The following is a 17188-nucleotide window of genomic DNA, read 5'->3' on the forward strand; positions in this document are numbered from 1 at the left end:
ATGTCCTAATGCAACTGTAATAACCACATTTATACTGTCTTATCTCTTTACGTGTGTGTGTGTGTGTGTGTGTGTGTGTGTGTGTTTTCAGATAATTGGTTTGGCAGACATTACTGGGTGGTTAGACTGAGGGTCACATGGAGCCTTTCCAATATGATCCAGTTGATGTCCTAATGCAACTGTAATAACCACATTTATAATGTCTAATCTCTTTAATGGTGTGTGTGTGTGTGTGTGTGCGCGCGCGTGCGTGTAGCGCATGAGCGTTTAATTAGAACCCCATTCATCAACCTCCTCTATGCCGACCCGTCACTCACTGGTCTGGCGAGCACGCACGCATTCCTGTTTGGGAACGGCCTTTGAATCCTGGAGCCAGGGTTAACCACAGAGGGAGGGTGTGAACTGTGACCCATTGGAGTCTGGAAGAGTCGAATCTATGTTTGTGTGTCTGATTAAATCAAAGTCAGCTGAGTAAACTTACATTAATGATGACCCCTTTGTCCAGCAGGCTCTGCTTTTTTGCAGTCATGACAAAGTAGTGGGTGTTGTCTTTGTAGTAAACTATGTTCTCCAAGTCGATTCCTGCAAACATGAACATATTTACTTAACAGAGGACGTTTAGCGCAGGAAGGAGCAGCATTTAGAGCGGGAGAAGCTGTCATTTTCCCACTGCAACATTCTTTCCTGACTCACCCGTGTCCTCTTTGAGTTCCAGAAAGAACTTTTGGTTAAAGATGAAGGCCACGCCACTTATTTCTTCTACTTTGGCCTCTGCTGTTGTGTTCCTATTGACAAAGTTAGCCGTTATAGCGATGGCCAGCTTCCCACGAAACTCCTTGCGCCTGAAACCTGCAGAGGTGGGGGAGGAAAAACAAAAAACAAAAAAAAAAGGGTTCAAACATTTCAAATCATTTATTATTTCCTGAAGTTGGAAAATCAATACAAAAGTATTGAAAATACAATCCACACAAAGCTTCACTTTGTTTGTTCCAATAGTGGGAAAACCGTAAGCTTGCTCCTGATGACCTCAGTGATCTGGATGTTTTGTAAGGCAAAGGGTGAAGTAAAAATGTAACTCAGTAAGAGTCCATTTAGTGCTTTACACATGAGAATGATTTTAAAAGTTATTCAAAGGGAATGCAGTGATTTATTTTTTACTGAGTAATGCACTCCATCTTTTTGATGTTTGTTAGATTTCTGCAGAATTATGAATGAGCTGTAGTTTTACTATGACCTGTAAAGACACAGTTACAATAATCCGCTGAAGATGTGATCATTTGAATACTGTGCAAGCAAGATTTTCTGCATCTGCTTCAGACTGAAAACCTTTAATTTTTCCAATATTTTTCCTATGGTACTAGCACGGTAGGGAAATGCACTGTTGCCTCACAGAAATAAGGTCCTGGGTTTGAATCCAGGCTGGATTTACAAGAGATGCCTTTTGTGGAGTCTCCAGGTACTCTGGCTTCCTCCCCAAATACATGCATGGGGTTAAAATAACTGGTGTCTCAAGTGGTTATAGGTGTTTCTGTGAGTGCGTCTCTGTGCCAGCCCTGTGATAGACTGAAGATCTGTCCAGGGTATACCCTGCGTCTTGGCCTATGACAGCTGGGATAGGCTCCAGCACCTCTGATGTAAGGCTGAATTTGTGCATCATGTTTTCTAGATAGGCTGTTTTCTTTGGGGGTGAAAACAACCACCGATTTGCTTAATGCACTTTTTGTTTAAGTGTAGGGGAACTGCAATCATGTGGTGACACTGATGTGTAGAGTTGTGGGTCATCTGCATACTTTTGACAATAAATGTTATAATACTCTGAATGAGAGGGAGCATGTAGATATTATTCCCTCAATACTGCTAATTTACTCTCCAAAATCCAAAAGTACTTATCAAACAGGCTCCAAGTGTACATCACATCCTTTATCCCGGGACAAGACTCAGCGGTCCATCTGCATCTAAAGGACAGAGGACACTCTTTCGAAGATGCCAATGTTCACATTTTGGACAGAGAAGACCGACGGTTTGAAAGAGGAGTGAAAGAAGCCATCTATGTCCACTGTGAACGGCCATCTTTGAACAGAGGCGGTGGTTTACGACACCAACTGTCTGCCATCCAGTGTTGAGATCCCTTCCCAGACGCCTTAACATCACATCCTGGGCCTTTTGACCTCAGGAAATCACATGATAGGGTGGGGCTAGGTTTCACAATGAGCTCACCCGAAACCTTGGTTGATGGTGATCTACACCCGTTTTCACACCTTGGCTCGTGTGATTAGGTAGAGGATAAATCTGGGACTCTCCACCATTTGACCCTAGAACTGCACAAACTCCTTGGATGAGAGATGAAACGTCTTCAAGCAACTTAAAGAAGTCCAGACGCTTTTCTTTCCAAGCTTCTTAGACTCTTTGCCATCCTCATCATGGATATGTGGAATTACTCCAAGTCTGAAGAAAATCCCTGCAGGGCCTAACCATTGGGGAATTTAATATTTTTAATACAGAAGCTGCAATTCTTAAGTTATCTAGTGTAGATGACAGTCAGGAGTTAGTCATAATGTTGTTCTTTCCCTAACAAATAATTTGCACAAACATCCCCCCCCCCCCCTCCTACTAGTCGACCATTATAATCCTATTTAGAATATTCCTTGGAGGAAAGTCCCGGAGCAACATGCAGTTGAAAGAGTTTCTCTGCAGTCATGGAGACACCAAACCTTCAGGAGGATGATGCTTCCCATTAGTCATCTTTATGGGAAAGTAAACATGTTCATAACACACATATGCCACACACACACTCACACACGAGCAGAAAATAAACACTGCAACTTGTATGCTTTGACAAAGCCAACAAAGCTCTCCAACAGTTCATGAACCAGAACACCCCTCTGACCCCATACGCACCATTAAGCCTCCAGCTGAAACTATGTCAGCAGGAAATGCTTTACCAAGTGGCCGAAAGCAGCTTTGCACCACCTCACCTCATTTCCACAAAAAACAAACAAACGGAGCTTTGACTCCTGAAATGTAGGCCCATAACAAAGTATGACCCACAGCACCACTCGCATCTGTAACCTATAATCTTTTCTCACCATCTAATGTGCTTCTGCGTCCGTCAGCTCCAATCACCACGTCAAATTCAAAGTCCGAGACAGGATGGCCAGAGGGTCGGATCTCTGCCCGCCAACCATGACCTGAGGAAGAACACAAGGAACCATATATGATATTCAAGGACAGTGCAAGAAAACACAAGCAGGAAGGCAGGAAGGCAGGAAGGCACGCTCAAGTGCTGATTTTAAAGAAAAATACAAAACAGAGCAGATGAGGTTGGATCTCAACTACCCTCTCAGTGTCACATAGTTGTGTCATGTTCCTTGGAGTGTTAGAGGGAGAAAGTTTCTGGACATGCTGTGTGGGACATGCTATTTTAAGACATTCAGAAAACGCAGCACAGACTTCAACTAAAATTTAACAGCACACTCAGTTTATCTTTATTCTCCACACAGTTTATTAGAAATACTCTATATACACTTCAAATGTGCGATCATTTTAACATGCACTGTGTGTAGGGAACTTTCCTTATATAGCCAAGATATGCAGGCGGGTCCCAGCATGTCACTGCCACTCGTGACACTTTAACATACAGATAATACCACAAATACACACCCACAGACACACTTGTCTTTCTGTATTTGTGAGGATACTTACTGACTTTGGAACTGAAAATGGCTTCATAGTAGAGCAATGCACTGACTCACACACTGGTGTAATGAATTTGTTCATGATGACATACTCACCGACATCTGTCTGCTCCTCTGGTGGCTCCAGCAGTTTGATGAACTCAACATTGACGTGAATCTCGACACCAAGGATCAAGCTCACTTTTACCAGCATCAGCTGAAGCTGGCGGATACCTGGAGCAGGGGCAAAGAGACAAGCATGTTCACAGAGCAAACCAAGAAAAGAACCATTTCTACTGGCAAAAAACAGCAATTCTACATACTAAGTAGTTATTGACACACATCAATTAAATCTCCAGAATAAAACTGGGAAATTTAAAAAAAGCCCACGTCCTCCAAGATCCATGATTATAAAAAAGGCATTCTTCTAACCAAGCAGCAACTTACAGGGATAAATAGAAATTATGCCAACAGAGAAGTGCCAAAATTGACCCGAGCCCATTCCAGGGTGGATTTTAAAGTTAGAATGAACTTTACAGGCTGTAAGCTGTGCTCTAAAGCCTCCATAACAACGCTATGGTGGGTGGATTTTCAACAACTAACCCTTAAACTTTAGGAAGGCTTAAAAACAGGTGGCTTTTCGTTTATTGTCATTTAGCACTAATTAACCAATAACCAAAAATGGTTTAAAACCCCCAAAATCTGGGTGTTGATGAGCAGGGGAACAAATATAACTAAGTTTAATATATACAACCTTTGGTATGGAATGTGGTTTACTGATGCTTTCGTGCTGATGTTTATTTTGCTGAAATTGGACTCAGATGAGTTTTTAAATGTTATTTATTCATGAAATAAATAGTTTGGGGGTTTGAACCTTTTTATGCTTCTTAAGTAGGCCATGTCACAAAAGTCGAAGAACCGCTGACACATTATAAAAATAGAGCTTTGCTGCTGCTGCGACTGAATGAATCCAAAGCAACAAAGACAAGGACACCGTACTTGTGTGGATCTGTCACATACAAATCTGGTACAACAGAGTACTGCAACCAAACAGACCATAAAACAGACTGACAAGAGTAGATACTTGCAGAGACATGGCAACAGACTCTCAATGAGTCAAAATTTAAAATCAACATAAGCATGATTTTTTAGTTTTTAGAATAATATAATGCGAGTTGTTTGTACATGTTTCCACTTGTGCTCCAGAATGAATTAAAGTTAGGAGAAGGACATGCAGTGGGTGGGTGTGGCGGAGGAGGATGCTAGGGATAGGATGAGATGGAGGCAGATGATCTGCTGTAGCAGCTGGAAGAAGATTCCCCCTACACTACTGTAAGAATCTGATATGCCGAAGCATTTACACTGTACTCACATGCATTAGCAAAGAACGCCCGTACAGTACAGATGAGAAAAAAAAAAAAGTGAAGAGAGTCAGCAGACCTCATCTTTGAAATGAGATACATGACAGTTGCTAAAGCTGGAGCGCAACAAGTGCGAATGGAACTGAATGGTAAATGGCCTGTATTTGAATAGCGCTTTACTTAGTCCCTATGGACCCCAAAGCGCTTTACACTACATACAGTCATTCACCCATTCACACACTGGTGATGGCAAGCTACATTATAGCTACAGCCACCCTGGGGCGCACTGACAGAGGCGAGGTTGACCACCACCAGTAGGCAACGGGTGAAGTGTCTTGCCCAAGGACACAATGACGGAGACTGTCCAAGCCGGGGCTCGAACCAGCAGCCTTCCGATTACAAGACGAACTGCCAACTCTTGAGCCCCAATCACCCCGCTACTTGCAAACTGCAGCAAGTCAGGCTGCAGGAAAAACAATCCTCTCACATGACACAGTCACACATCCACTTCTGTGACGTTGGCTTTGGTTTTGTGGCCAGACAACATCACATTTACTGCACAGTAGTGATTTCTCTCACACACACACAGTGCACTTACTCAGAGGCAGGAACCATTTACATGTTATGGCTTCACAGTACTTTGCATGTTTTCTCTGTTAAAGCACTACTGCGCTGCCACTCTGAGGACTTTACAGCCCATTTTATTTTTACAAATGTGCTTCAAACGCATCACATGCAAGAAATCATAAAGATACCGCTCCAAACAAAAATAACATTAGAAATGAAATTTGATTAGAATTTGAAAAATCAGATTAGAATGAATACATTACATTAAAAAATTATCAAACCAATATTAGAAATTTTTCAGAGCGATTAAATGTTCTATAACGTAGAACTTTTGCCAGACTTGTTTTATAATCTGACACCTCTTCAGCTGGCATAGGAAATTCACGTTTAGTTAAGACTAAGGGGTAAGAACCCTGGGCATCCACTAATGTCTGTGCCCCACCCCTTACACACAGAGTGGAGAAAGTAGCAACTTCCTCTGGGCTAAAGGATGGTACCAACTTTCAGCCAAAGTACAAGCCCGACATCAAAGCTGGCACTGCACTTCCTCAGATCTCCAGAAATACACTCACAAAAACCACATTAAGAGATAAAAGATGGAAAATTTCCCAAAATATTATTATAGCTTAATAAAATTTCAGACAGGCAGAACAACTGAATTTTAATTCATTTTTCTTATGTCTCAAATGAGATTGTTTCATGACTATATTATCAAGATACCATGGGACTCGTGTTTTGTTTCCTATTACAACCATTTAGAACCTGGTCAGTAAATAACTTTAAAAGCAGATGAATCATTCAATCATAAATTGGAGCCATTTGAAAAGAATTAGGATGAGTCTTCCTTCCTAGAGCTAAAAATCAAAGAATGTGTCACAGTTTAACTTTCAGTCAACTTCAACAAGTCTGCTGCGCTGTTTGTTTGGCAGATTATCGTCAAAGCTTAAAAAAAAAAAAAAAAAAAGGAGACAAATGATGTGTGCACGCTCACTGATGTGGTCGATGGAGCCAGCACAGAACTTTCCGTAGAACTTCTTGGCTCCGAGTCCCCTGAGGTCGTGAATGGTGTAGGGCCAGAGGTGGAGCACATTGTTCCTGGAGAAGGTGTCTCTTTTTTCAATCACCACCACCTTGCAGCCCAGCAGAGTCAGCTCGATGGCCGTCCGAAGGCCACACGGACCGCCGCCGATGATCAAACACTGAATGGGAGAAGATTGCAGCTGGAGTGGGAAAGCATCATTCAAATGTCTTGCAGCAGACATAATCACAGTCAGCGCTTCATTTCCAGATTGGCACGCAGCTATTTTACAGCTACACAGGAAATTACGTAGCCAAACAATTAGCACAGCAATTTGGATAATTTTTGTTAGGGTACATTTCTAACGGCTACCTTATTAAAAAGAACAAAGAAAAACCGATAGATTCACAGAACTCTACAAAGTCCCAAACTGCTAAATCCTCTGCCCTCATTTTGAGAATAGATACAGTTTTAAAAGAGAGATCGCCCACCCAGCCTTAGGCCCACCATTTTTCTCCTGGAAAAAAAAAAAAAGCCTGAAATAATAGTTTCTGTTATTTTTGGCCAACTCTCAACCCAGCCCTTCTGTGTTAATCTCCCCTCTGTGAGTCTCTGGCCTCATTTCCCTCCAGACTTCTTATCTTCTCCTTCAGAAATGAGCTTTCCAGTGCTGCGTTAAACACGGTGCTCAGAATATCCATTCGTTTATGGCGAGACAAAACTCACGTGACAGAAAATACCAAAGAGGAGATCCTTATTGTATCACATGAAATGCATATGTGAACTTCCATAATGTTTTTGAGCAAATAATACTTAAAAACACAGGTTACACTAAGTAAATGTTTCTGCATGCATCTCAGTCATCGATTTATATTAATTCTACTCCTCAGAGTTTGGATCATGTGTTTACTGCTGTTCAACAGCCTTCAACACCATCAGAACAACATCGCACAACCACTTCAGAACCTTCAGAGGTCAGTCGTGCTTGGTCTTTCTTACCCTCGTGCCTTGGCAGGCCTTATTCTGGTTGTAGACCTTTTGCTGAGCTCTCTTGTCCAGTTTGGTCCAAAGGGCTTTGACTTTCCAGGTGCTGACTGCCGCCTTCAGTGAGTTATAGAAGTTGCTGTGGTCCAGTGGATCCAGCTCCAACTGCCTGCAGAGGATGCTGAAAGCCTGCAGAGTCCCTTTACAGGTAGATGCCTGGACAAAGTTCTCAAATAGCTGGCTGGCCTGAGCCGTACGCTCATCCTCTTTCTCACCCATCTGCCCAGTTGATGACCGGTGTGTCCAGTCTCCTTTAATCATTTTCTTCCACCTTTGCTCTCCCGCTTTTTTATCCTCTCCTTCCAAACAGTCAGCACGGGACTCCCAGCATTTGTGCAGTGTTCAGCTGAATAAAAGAAAACAGATTTTTAGAAACAGACACAGGGGAAGAAGACCAAGAACTTGTTACAGAGTTCACAGAAGTATATCTGTCAGCGAGGGAAAGGTGAGATTATCATTTGGTGCAAAGTCAGCAAACTAAAGTTTTGTTTTGTTCCCCAGGTTTAGCTGGATATTCTATATAGAGTTTTAATGTCCTGGTGATTTCTGAAATTAAAGTCAATTTAGATACAATTTTAAAATAAATGCACAAATAACCGCCAGGAAAGACTTCAATATTTGTCAAAGGTGACGAGATTACTTTGTTATAATAATTACAAAAAGATGAGGTGCTTATGCCCTGCTCCGTTCTGGTCATGTTTGCGACTGCAGTGACATCTTTCAAGTATTCATTTTGCATCGCTGTCTGGAAACACCCTTGTAGTTCCTGCAAGGTCACGTTTCAAACGTAAATTGCAGAGGTCAGCATGTTGTCTCATATAGCCAGAGTGTCATGTCCTGCATTCTGTGTGAGGTATCCGGGGACTAGCACTGCTTTACCAATACATCCCTGTACAGGCCTACGCATCCACCTCCAGCCAACGACAAGCCTGTGGAGTTCAAACAGTCTTAATAAGCTGAACATAGTTTTTGTCCACTGTGCAACAAAGATATTTGCCCTGACTACCTGATAGGATTATGACCCCATGTGCATTTGGAGGGTTCAGCTGAGCAGTCATGGGAGCAGCTCAAACCCTGTAGCTGCAGAAATACAGAGAAAACACTTTCACAGTTATAATTATGTGCCAGCAGCAACTCAGGGAGGCTCAAAATGTGGAAAAAGCAAAAGCTAAGGAAGAATACATCACTTCTTCTAAACCGTGCAAAAAGATTTATGTTCATAACTAAGAGCTCATGAAGATGACGACCAAATATCAAGATAGCAGCACTTCTCTGCTGAGTATTTATCCTGAGACAGTTCGTTCCATAAGAGATGTTATAAGTATAGTCTGCACATGTCAAGTCTGGACATCCTCTGTCCCAAATCCATGAGTCTCTATTGTTGAAGTCAACAGTTGCATCATAAAAGCATTGATAGCTGCACTATTCAATTCTTTAAGGATGGATTATGTGAATATTAACAACTTAATCCCAAAGTTTGAAGAACATTCATCCACCCTGTAAAAGCTTATAAACGGCTTTCTGGGAAATGCTTCTCAACTCATTTCTCACAACCTGACCAATTAATCACCACAAAATGTTCCTATTCAGGAAAGTAAACACCCACCTTGTCACTGTCGATGTAAATGCAACGCTGAAAGAAAGCAGCCTCTAAATTTGTCATGTACATGTACTGTTCAGCTGGTGGATGTTCATGTTAAACATGGAGAGTTTCAGATTACTAGGTCAGCGAATGCAAAACTAGTTCCTGTGATCCAAAGGCTCAGGTTTTAAGCCGAGCGCTCTGACAGTTTCCCAGTGGTTTCGTTTTTTTAATTTCAGGAGTTCAAGAATTAAAATACGAAGCTTGAAAATAAGATTAATGATATTTTCACTTTAATATCTCAGTCATTAATACTGGACCTTTGTTTTTGATGTCACACTTTTCTTTTCTTTTCAAATAAATGATTAATAAGTCTAATGTTCAGTGAGACATAGGCTCATACTGCCTTTAGTTAACATGTACTTGCCTTAACTTTTGGCGATTCCAGTGCTTTGAGGGCCAAAAGTCGTCAAATGTCACAACATTTGACAGTTAAATTCTACGCTTCAGCTGATTTCTCTGCATACATAACACTTCCAAGCATGCACACCACATTCACTTCAACTGTTTGACATTTCAAATGACAAGACATCTGGCTGAGAATCCCTACTGCTGACTAGTGCATTCAGCAAAGCACCACGGGAACATCAGCATGAGTATAAATCCTCAAAACAGTACTAGTCACTTGCTTAAGATAAGTCATTGACCCTAAATTAAGCTTCCCTCATCTCCACAACTACATCCCTACTATCAGGCACGTGGCCAGCACCAGTGGATGAAAGCATGAGCAGGACCGACTCACAGGATCCAACAGTACATGCACTCAAGTACTTACAGGTAATGTTTTAATGTACTTGTATTTCTACGTCTACTGAATCATATTTTGCCATGCAAATGTTGTGCTTCGTACTATTTAGATGCCTGGTAACTCTTTATTTTCTTTATTTAACTGTTAAGTAAATATTCTAAATACTCATTTAACAACTATTCAGTGTTTAACTCTTGTATTACTTGCTGTGTAATTCCATCTGTATGAGGGCACAGGGTTGAAATCAGCTTTTCAGACTTCCTATGGGCCCCATCGCTTTTCTGTTAGTCCTCCATTGACCACGCCATGACACCCCCGACTCTGTTATGTTTGTTGGAACGTGCTTTGGAGCTGCTCGGCTGAACAGACCATCTTAAATTACCCCAAACATCTTTTTTTGCACTACTTCCTCCACAACAAACTGTAATACGCAATTATCTCTAGCTTCAAACTCTACTCTTTAAATAAAAGTTTCAGAATTTTACTTTGCTTAATACCTCCTTGTGTATGCTTCGACTCAGTAACTTCCTTAATATTAAAAAGTATTTTTTATTCTATACGTCTCAAACTATCCCCAAAAACAGGCTTGCGTGTTATTTGAAGCCAAAGCCAAACCATTTCCTGGATAACGTCTCTGTCAAAGTATCACATCCCAATCGCTGGAAGCCTCTCAGCATCACTGTTACAGTCATGGAATCTGCTTTCCTGGAGGAGCTGCGAGAGGGATCGCATTTCTTTCATCTACAGACGGGAGCCGACGTGCGCGCTTACGCACGCAGCACACGGCATCCAAAAGACCTGAAACAGAATCGCATGAAAATCTGTGTTTGTACAGGAGAGTGTGCGTCACGGCAAGGGATGTGCATGCAGCAGAACACCTGGTGGGGCCTTCACTTTGTGCCAGTCACATTCCCCACACTCCGCAAGAAAGACAGACCTTCCCTTTAAATCCTTGAGTGGCCCAAAGGGGGGCTCAGGTCTCTGCTACCGAACAGTTTGGCAGCAGACAGTAGCGTCTCAATTACTATTCCTCCCCCGAAACACTCACACATGCTTACTTTAGACCCTTCGTGCCATTTTAATGGAGAAAGTTTTCTAAAGCTTTGTTGCCGGTTTTCCCATCTAATTGAAATAATACATGAATGCATTTAGCAGTTTGCCTAGCAAAACACCCATACTAGTTTCACATTTAAGCTCCCTTCCATATCAATTCTAAAGGAAACTTGAGACACGGCTCAGAGCAAATAAAATTAAAAAAATGAAAAATATCTGCGTCCTGAAAACAGCACGGAAGCCAACTGTTCTACTTGCAGCTCCCACTGACCAGCTGGGTCAGGAGAAAAATATAGTGTAGTGTGTGTTGAGATTCACAGAGCTGGAGGGTTATGGGAAAAGTCCTAACCTTGGAAGCTGTACTACTACTGTATATAACCACATCTGGCAGGGTGCATTCTGGGAAGCATGATAGAGGAAGTGGTTTACTTCTGTCTCACAGTATATCCATATCAGCCTGCATTTCAAGGCCTGTTTCAGCCGAGTCACAAACTAACGCAACAGATGAATGTTTGCAGCTTTTTTTAAAATGCCTTTTCCTCCTACAGCAAGAGGAGTAAAGTTTACGGTGCAAGGTCATACTGAAGTATCGTGTTCCTATTTTATGCAGTATGCACTTAAAGTTTACAAATGAATGCAATTTGGGCCTCCAAGTCTCACCTCCCTGTAAGTGGAACCTACACCTGACAGCCCCTCCACACACCCGTCCAAGTCTATTGACACCAAGCATTCATACACTGTACATTTCTATTCCCGAGTACTTGAATGAGTGACCTTTTAATTAGGTTAGTCATTTTAGTTGTGTCGGGTGTCCACAGTGATGATGTGATATGAAATACAAGAACACTTCAGAAGTAACACAAGGCTAGATCACTTATGGATAGTTATTTATGCACCGTATGCATACATTGTGTGTTTGTGATACCATCCTGATACATGTTAAAGGCATGTGTATGTGCACTTGTGCAAACTACAGAAAGGAAATGTGCGTTTAAAGAGTTTCTTTGAGACAAAAGAACCGGCTGCATCTAAAGGCTCCATGTCAGATTTTGTTTTTTTTATCCTTATCTCTAGATGATGTCAATGACAGTGGTATTCCTATCATACTATCTAAGGAACACAGCACTGGCTGTGCATAGTACCCCACCCAGCAGGCTCTGTTTACAGGCAGCAGCCAGTTAGAAGACAGGTGGCTTAAAGGGAGCTTAAAACAGCTCGTTTCAGACTCGGGGTGAACTGAGAGACTGCACCAATGACCAAAGTAAGAGAAAGATTATTTTTAAGTTAATTTAGTACAAACTAAGCATACATAGAAAGAAAATACAAATCTAAAATGAATTTAAAACCCATTTTCTACTTTTCAAACTGGTTTTGTAGGTCAAGTTGACTCAGCGTGCGAGTGTGTACGTGTGTGTTGGGGGAATCTGTTTAATGTAATACTATCCCTCTTTGAGCCTCTGCTTAGTTAGCAGTTGATATCGGAGAGACGTCACAGTTTATTTTTTCCACACCATGTGGACAGAACCTAAATAATTTGAGCTGCACTTGTCAAAGTGGGTTAAATGTCTTGATGCATGCTCAATCATCCAGGTAAGGAAACCCCAAAGCGTTGATTCTGTTCATGTGAATGGCAAAGCGCAATCAAAGCTAAACAACGATTTGTTTCATTCACAAATAAAAAGACTATTTTGCATGATTACCTTGTTCCAGGCTTTACTATATACTTCAGATAAAAAAAACTATATGCTTTTACTATAACCATTGTTTCTTAAAGTAATGGAAAGACACTAAATGCATCCTATAAACTTATCATCGTGGCTCTTTGCACTGATTGTTCTGTATGTTAATGAATGCACAAAGTCAATACCTGTGGAGACTATTTCAGGCATAAAATAAATATATATCCACAGGTTGTCCATTACATTAAATGGGCTGACATGGCTCTGTAACGACATTTAAAGTGAGCACAGAGAAGGCCTGAGGGAATCTGTGTGGTTAAAAATCAAGGGCTTTCCTTCACTTAGTACTCATCTGAATCTTGTCTTTCAAGAAAAGCTGTTGCAGCATTATAAATCTTGACAGCAAGCTATATCAGCTGCTTTCAACGTGACACACCCAGACAACACCCAGGGTTTGGGATTTGGGAATCCCAAACCCTTCACATTTCCAGGAAGTCAGAGGTCAGAAATCAGAGCAAGTTTAGAGCTACGTCTGTTTACCTGATTGCAAACTGCACAAGATAACAAGTCCCTTAGTTACAAAGAACTGGAGCGTACAGGTGACAAGCAGAGCAGGAGAAATGTGTCCCTGGACTTCAAACAAAGCAACACTTCAGTCACAATGACAACACATCATTACCCATTATAACTGCACTTGCTGACTCTCAGTTTTCCTTTGTATCCTTTGGAAAACGTGTGATCTGTAACACTTCTCAGTTCATTTAAAACAATACAGAGTACACATTGCTCTTTCCCATGTGACTGATACCACGATCTCTGGTACAAATGAGCATCTTCCATACGTCACATACTTCGAAGAACTGGCTAGTTTCTGGATTTATAAGATGAAACACTCCCAAACGTTACAACACTGGTGGTCATTTGTAAATGTAATGCAAAGCTGTATACTACTTTATGTTTCATTACACAGAATCCTACATTCATGTGGAGGAATAACTATAAGGAGCACTGACAGTAGATTAAAGCTTTTAACTTATAGAAATGATTTGTTTTTTGATTGATCAATCAATGGTCAACTTTCAGTTTGAAGGATTTGTGGACACTGTCACATTTTTTTTATAAATTTGAAATAGTCTTAGAGTTTGAGGACTTGCTCAGTCAAGCAGCTGGCATGGGCACAGTCAATAACTGTATTATAAAAGGGACTGAGCTTTTGCAGCCTAAATAGCCAAGTTTTAAGCTACTGACCTCAGCTGCAAGACATGCTCCTTATAATCATCCTCCAGTCTCTAAATTCAGAGAGCATGATTTTTCTAGTTAATATCAAATTACTGGAACAAAACAAATGTCGAGCAAAGGTGGAAAACTGTGGAAAGTTGGTCAGTGAGTTAGCTCAGCAACTGCAGCAGCTCAAACTAGTCCTGCGAGTATAGTTACTAAATTAAAAAGCATCTAGATGCAAATATAAGATCCAGAGAAAGTAAAGCTACCCGTACCTGTGTTTAGAGCAGATTAGCCAACACATCTGATAGATGAATAAAGTCATCTACCATGAAAACTCACCGACTGTGGTCAGGTATTCTGAATGTAACGACTGTCTGCTTTCATTTGTTTTACATTATAAGTTTTGTGCTGTACGCTCAATCTGAAAGGATCATCTACTGAAATTTTGTCGGACACAGACTAAAGGACTAATTAACATCTGTACTTCTGGCGTTACCCATTACAGTTTAGTGGTGTAGTAGTAATGCTGGTGTATGCAACAGATTTTACCTGGGCAGGCAACCCAAGTGGCATATTTGGCAGCTAATCGATTGTGTGGTTTTGTTGTTGTACTCTTAAAAAAATAAATCTGTCAGAGAATGAAACTATTTGTGGTCAGTTTACAAAGAGACAGCGCTTTTGCTTTTATTTTGAAAGTTTCATTGTCTAGCAGTCCTAAGTATAATTCAAGAGCAGATCTTGTCTTATGTTAAGACTTGAACTAGAACCCAGAACCTGCATCGGGGGAGAACCGATCCCTGCACCTTATCAAAACTACGAAGCAGAACATGACCGCTGTGGCCGGCTGCAGTCGGGGTTCGTTCTCGTTTCACTGGAGAGGCAGCTAAATATATCGCGCCATTTATTCATCACAAAGTAATTTGCAAATAAAATATTTCCAGGAAGCTTTATTCCCTCCCACCCTTGGGAACAAAGAGTTTGTGTTTTTGTGGAATAGGATATTCACAGAAACCAAAATTAGACGTTTACATTTTATGCTTTTTGAAACTGACCTCTGAATGACAACAAAAGACTAATTGGAAACTCACTGACAGAATGACAAAGATGTATATTGAACCCAGTCTCCAACCCTGAATGACAGATGAGGTGTTCAAGCCTATTTTAATAATCTGCCACAAACACTGTAAAAGCTTTTCAGTTGTAGGTCACAAGACTTTGTTTGAAAAAAATTAATTACTTGCCACGTAACAGAACTGTAGTTGTGTGAAGTTAATGGCCTGTCCAAGAGTGCTCTGAGAGAGGGATCAAAGCCGAGTCAACATGTTTCTACCCAGACAGACTGGATGCCAAAACAGAGCGAGAAAAGACAGGGAAAAACACAAACTGGGGGTACAGAGTTCAGAGAACTGAAATTTAAGGAATTTGAAACTGATTGGAGTGCAGGACTTGGCCAGGAGACAGCAGCAGGGATTGGTTATGACAACAGGAAATATGAACAGCTGGAACGTGTGGAGCTGCTGTCTTCTCAGAGACGCATCACACAAAAAGTGACTGCATCAAACCCTACACTAGCACAAAATGATCACAAATGAGTGAAAATTAAATAATGAAAGGACAAACACCTCTTAAAAATCTTACAGTTCGAGAGACACACAAGCTAAAGCCATTAAAATGACCATACTAAACCGTGTCAATAAAACCTCCAGATGAAGATTTGATTTATTGCAGGGTTCCTGGATCCAACTGCATTAGGCTTACATTAGTATCATTTAGTATTAGTATCATTTCTAGCCATTCATTTAGTAAGAACTGAGCCAGTGAACTCAGCTCAACCTTCTGACTACGTAAGACCTGAAGGACAATTTCACAAGGAAAACAATTTCCCTTCTTCCTCCCATAAACCACTCACAGCCTTCTGTATTTCTAGTCCATTGTTAGCCTAAATCGCTGCCGTAAGATCAACAGATTGAATCCATCAGAGTTGGCAGTTCGTCTTGTAATCGGAAGGTTGCCGGTTCGAGCCACGGCTCGGACAGTCTTGGTCGTTGTGTCCTTGGGCAAGACACTTCACCTACTGCCTACTGGTGATGGCCAGAGGGGCCGATGGCGCGATATGGCAGCCTCGCTTCTGTCAGTCTGTGGCTACAACTGCAGCTTGCCTCCACCAGTGTGTGAATGTGAGAGTGAATGAATAGTGTATTGTAAAAGTGCTTTGAGGGTCTCGAAAAGCGCTATATAAATCCAATCCATCATCATCATCATCTTGCATAATATAATAAGGAAAACAAAATGACAGTGAGTATAATTTACACATTCATCTGTGTAGCACTCAGTCCCTGACACCTATTTCCTAACTACCTGGTGCGTCATGAAAAGACTGTAAATAAAAGCTGGACATAGCCACTGCAAAAATCACTCATTGTGTTTGGAATCTGCAGTTAGACGTCTCAACATCAGCATTTTCACCATTTTGGAGCCAGAAGGGTCCATATTTAGTTATCAGCTAACGCTAGCAAGATGCATCCATAAATTGTGTAGATGCAACACAAAGCAGTGCACCAGCTAGTAGAAGGTGAGCTACTATAGCAAAGAGGACGCTAAGATCAAAGGGTTACCATCTTTTGTTGAGTTCTTTTTATTATGTGGCCTCCTATTTCACATAAGCCTAGTTTGTTAGTATAAGAGGAAAAGAGACCCAGAAAGCAGCCTTGGTCCTGCTCCCCCCCCCTTACATTATTGCCATTAGGACAAAAACAGACAAATTTGCACAAGAGACATGAGACAGCTAACAAGGAGACACAATAATGTGTGTGTGCAGTTCAGACTTGTCCCATAGTAAGAAGTCGTTTTAGATTTTCATTTTATTCTTTACTCTCACTCAGCAGACGCTTTCTGAAGAACTAAAGAAACATACAAAGTCATTGCTGCTCACGCTGCTAAATGCCTTTCACAGGGACAATATCTTATAGGCACATCAGTTAAGCCCACATCTGAAAACAACACACCCATACTTAACCTACAGATAAGGAGCTCAAAGGGGGGCCAAAATCTTCGTCAGCTACATATTTGGTATCCCCCTGGGTGGCAGACACAGTGAAGTGGGTCATTATGTAAAAGTACAGGATACAGGCAAAAAGGTATTTGTGCATTTGTGCAAGTAGACCTGCAAGTGTAAAAT

General features: G+C 41.3%; 1 protein-coding gene across 6 annotated transcripts in view; it reads right to left on the minus strand.

Annotated features, from left to right (window-relative positions):
• Positions 1–17188, minus strand: part of mical2b (microtubule associated monooxygenase, calponin and LIM domain containing 2b) — a 58369-nt gene that overhangs the window by 31597 nt on the left and 9584 nt on the right. For all 6 annotated transcript variants that reach the window (XM_042223465.1, XM_042223467.1, XM_014335524.2 and 3 more), the window contains exons 2-7: positions 7620–8010; positions 6594–6801; positions 3792–3908; positions 3087–3188; positions 694–849; positions 482–582 (exon numbers count right to left, since the gene is read on the minus strand). In XM_042223465.1, the coding sequence (XP_042079399.1) occupies positions 482–582; positions 694–849; positions 3087–3188; positions 3792–3908; positions 6594–6801; positions 7620–7925 (990 nt within the window). In that variant the 5' untranslated portion in view covers positions 7926–8010. The remainder of the gene's footprint in view (positions 1–481; positions 583–693; positions 850–3086; positions 3189–3791; positions 3909–6593; positions 6802–7619; positions 8011–17188) is intronic.

Source organism: Haplochromis burtoni, unplaced genomic scaffold (genome assembly GCF_018398535.1).
Source record: "Haplochromis burtoni strain Fernald_Lab_line unplaced genomic scaffold, NCSU_Asbu1 Contig_112, whole genome shotgun sequence".
NCBI classification, from domain to species: Eukaryota; Metazoa; Chordata; class Actinopteri; order Cichliformes; family Cichlidae; genus Haplochromis; species Haplochromis burtoni.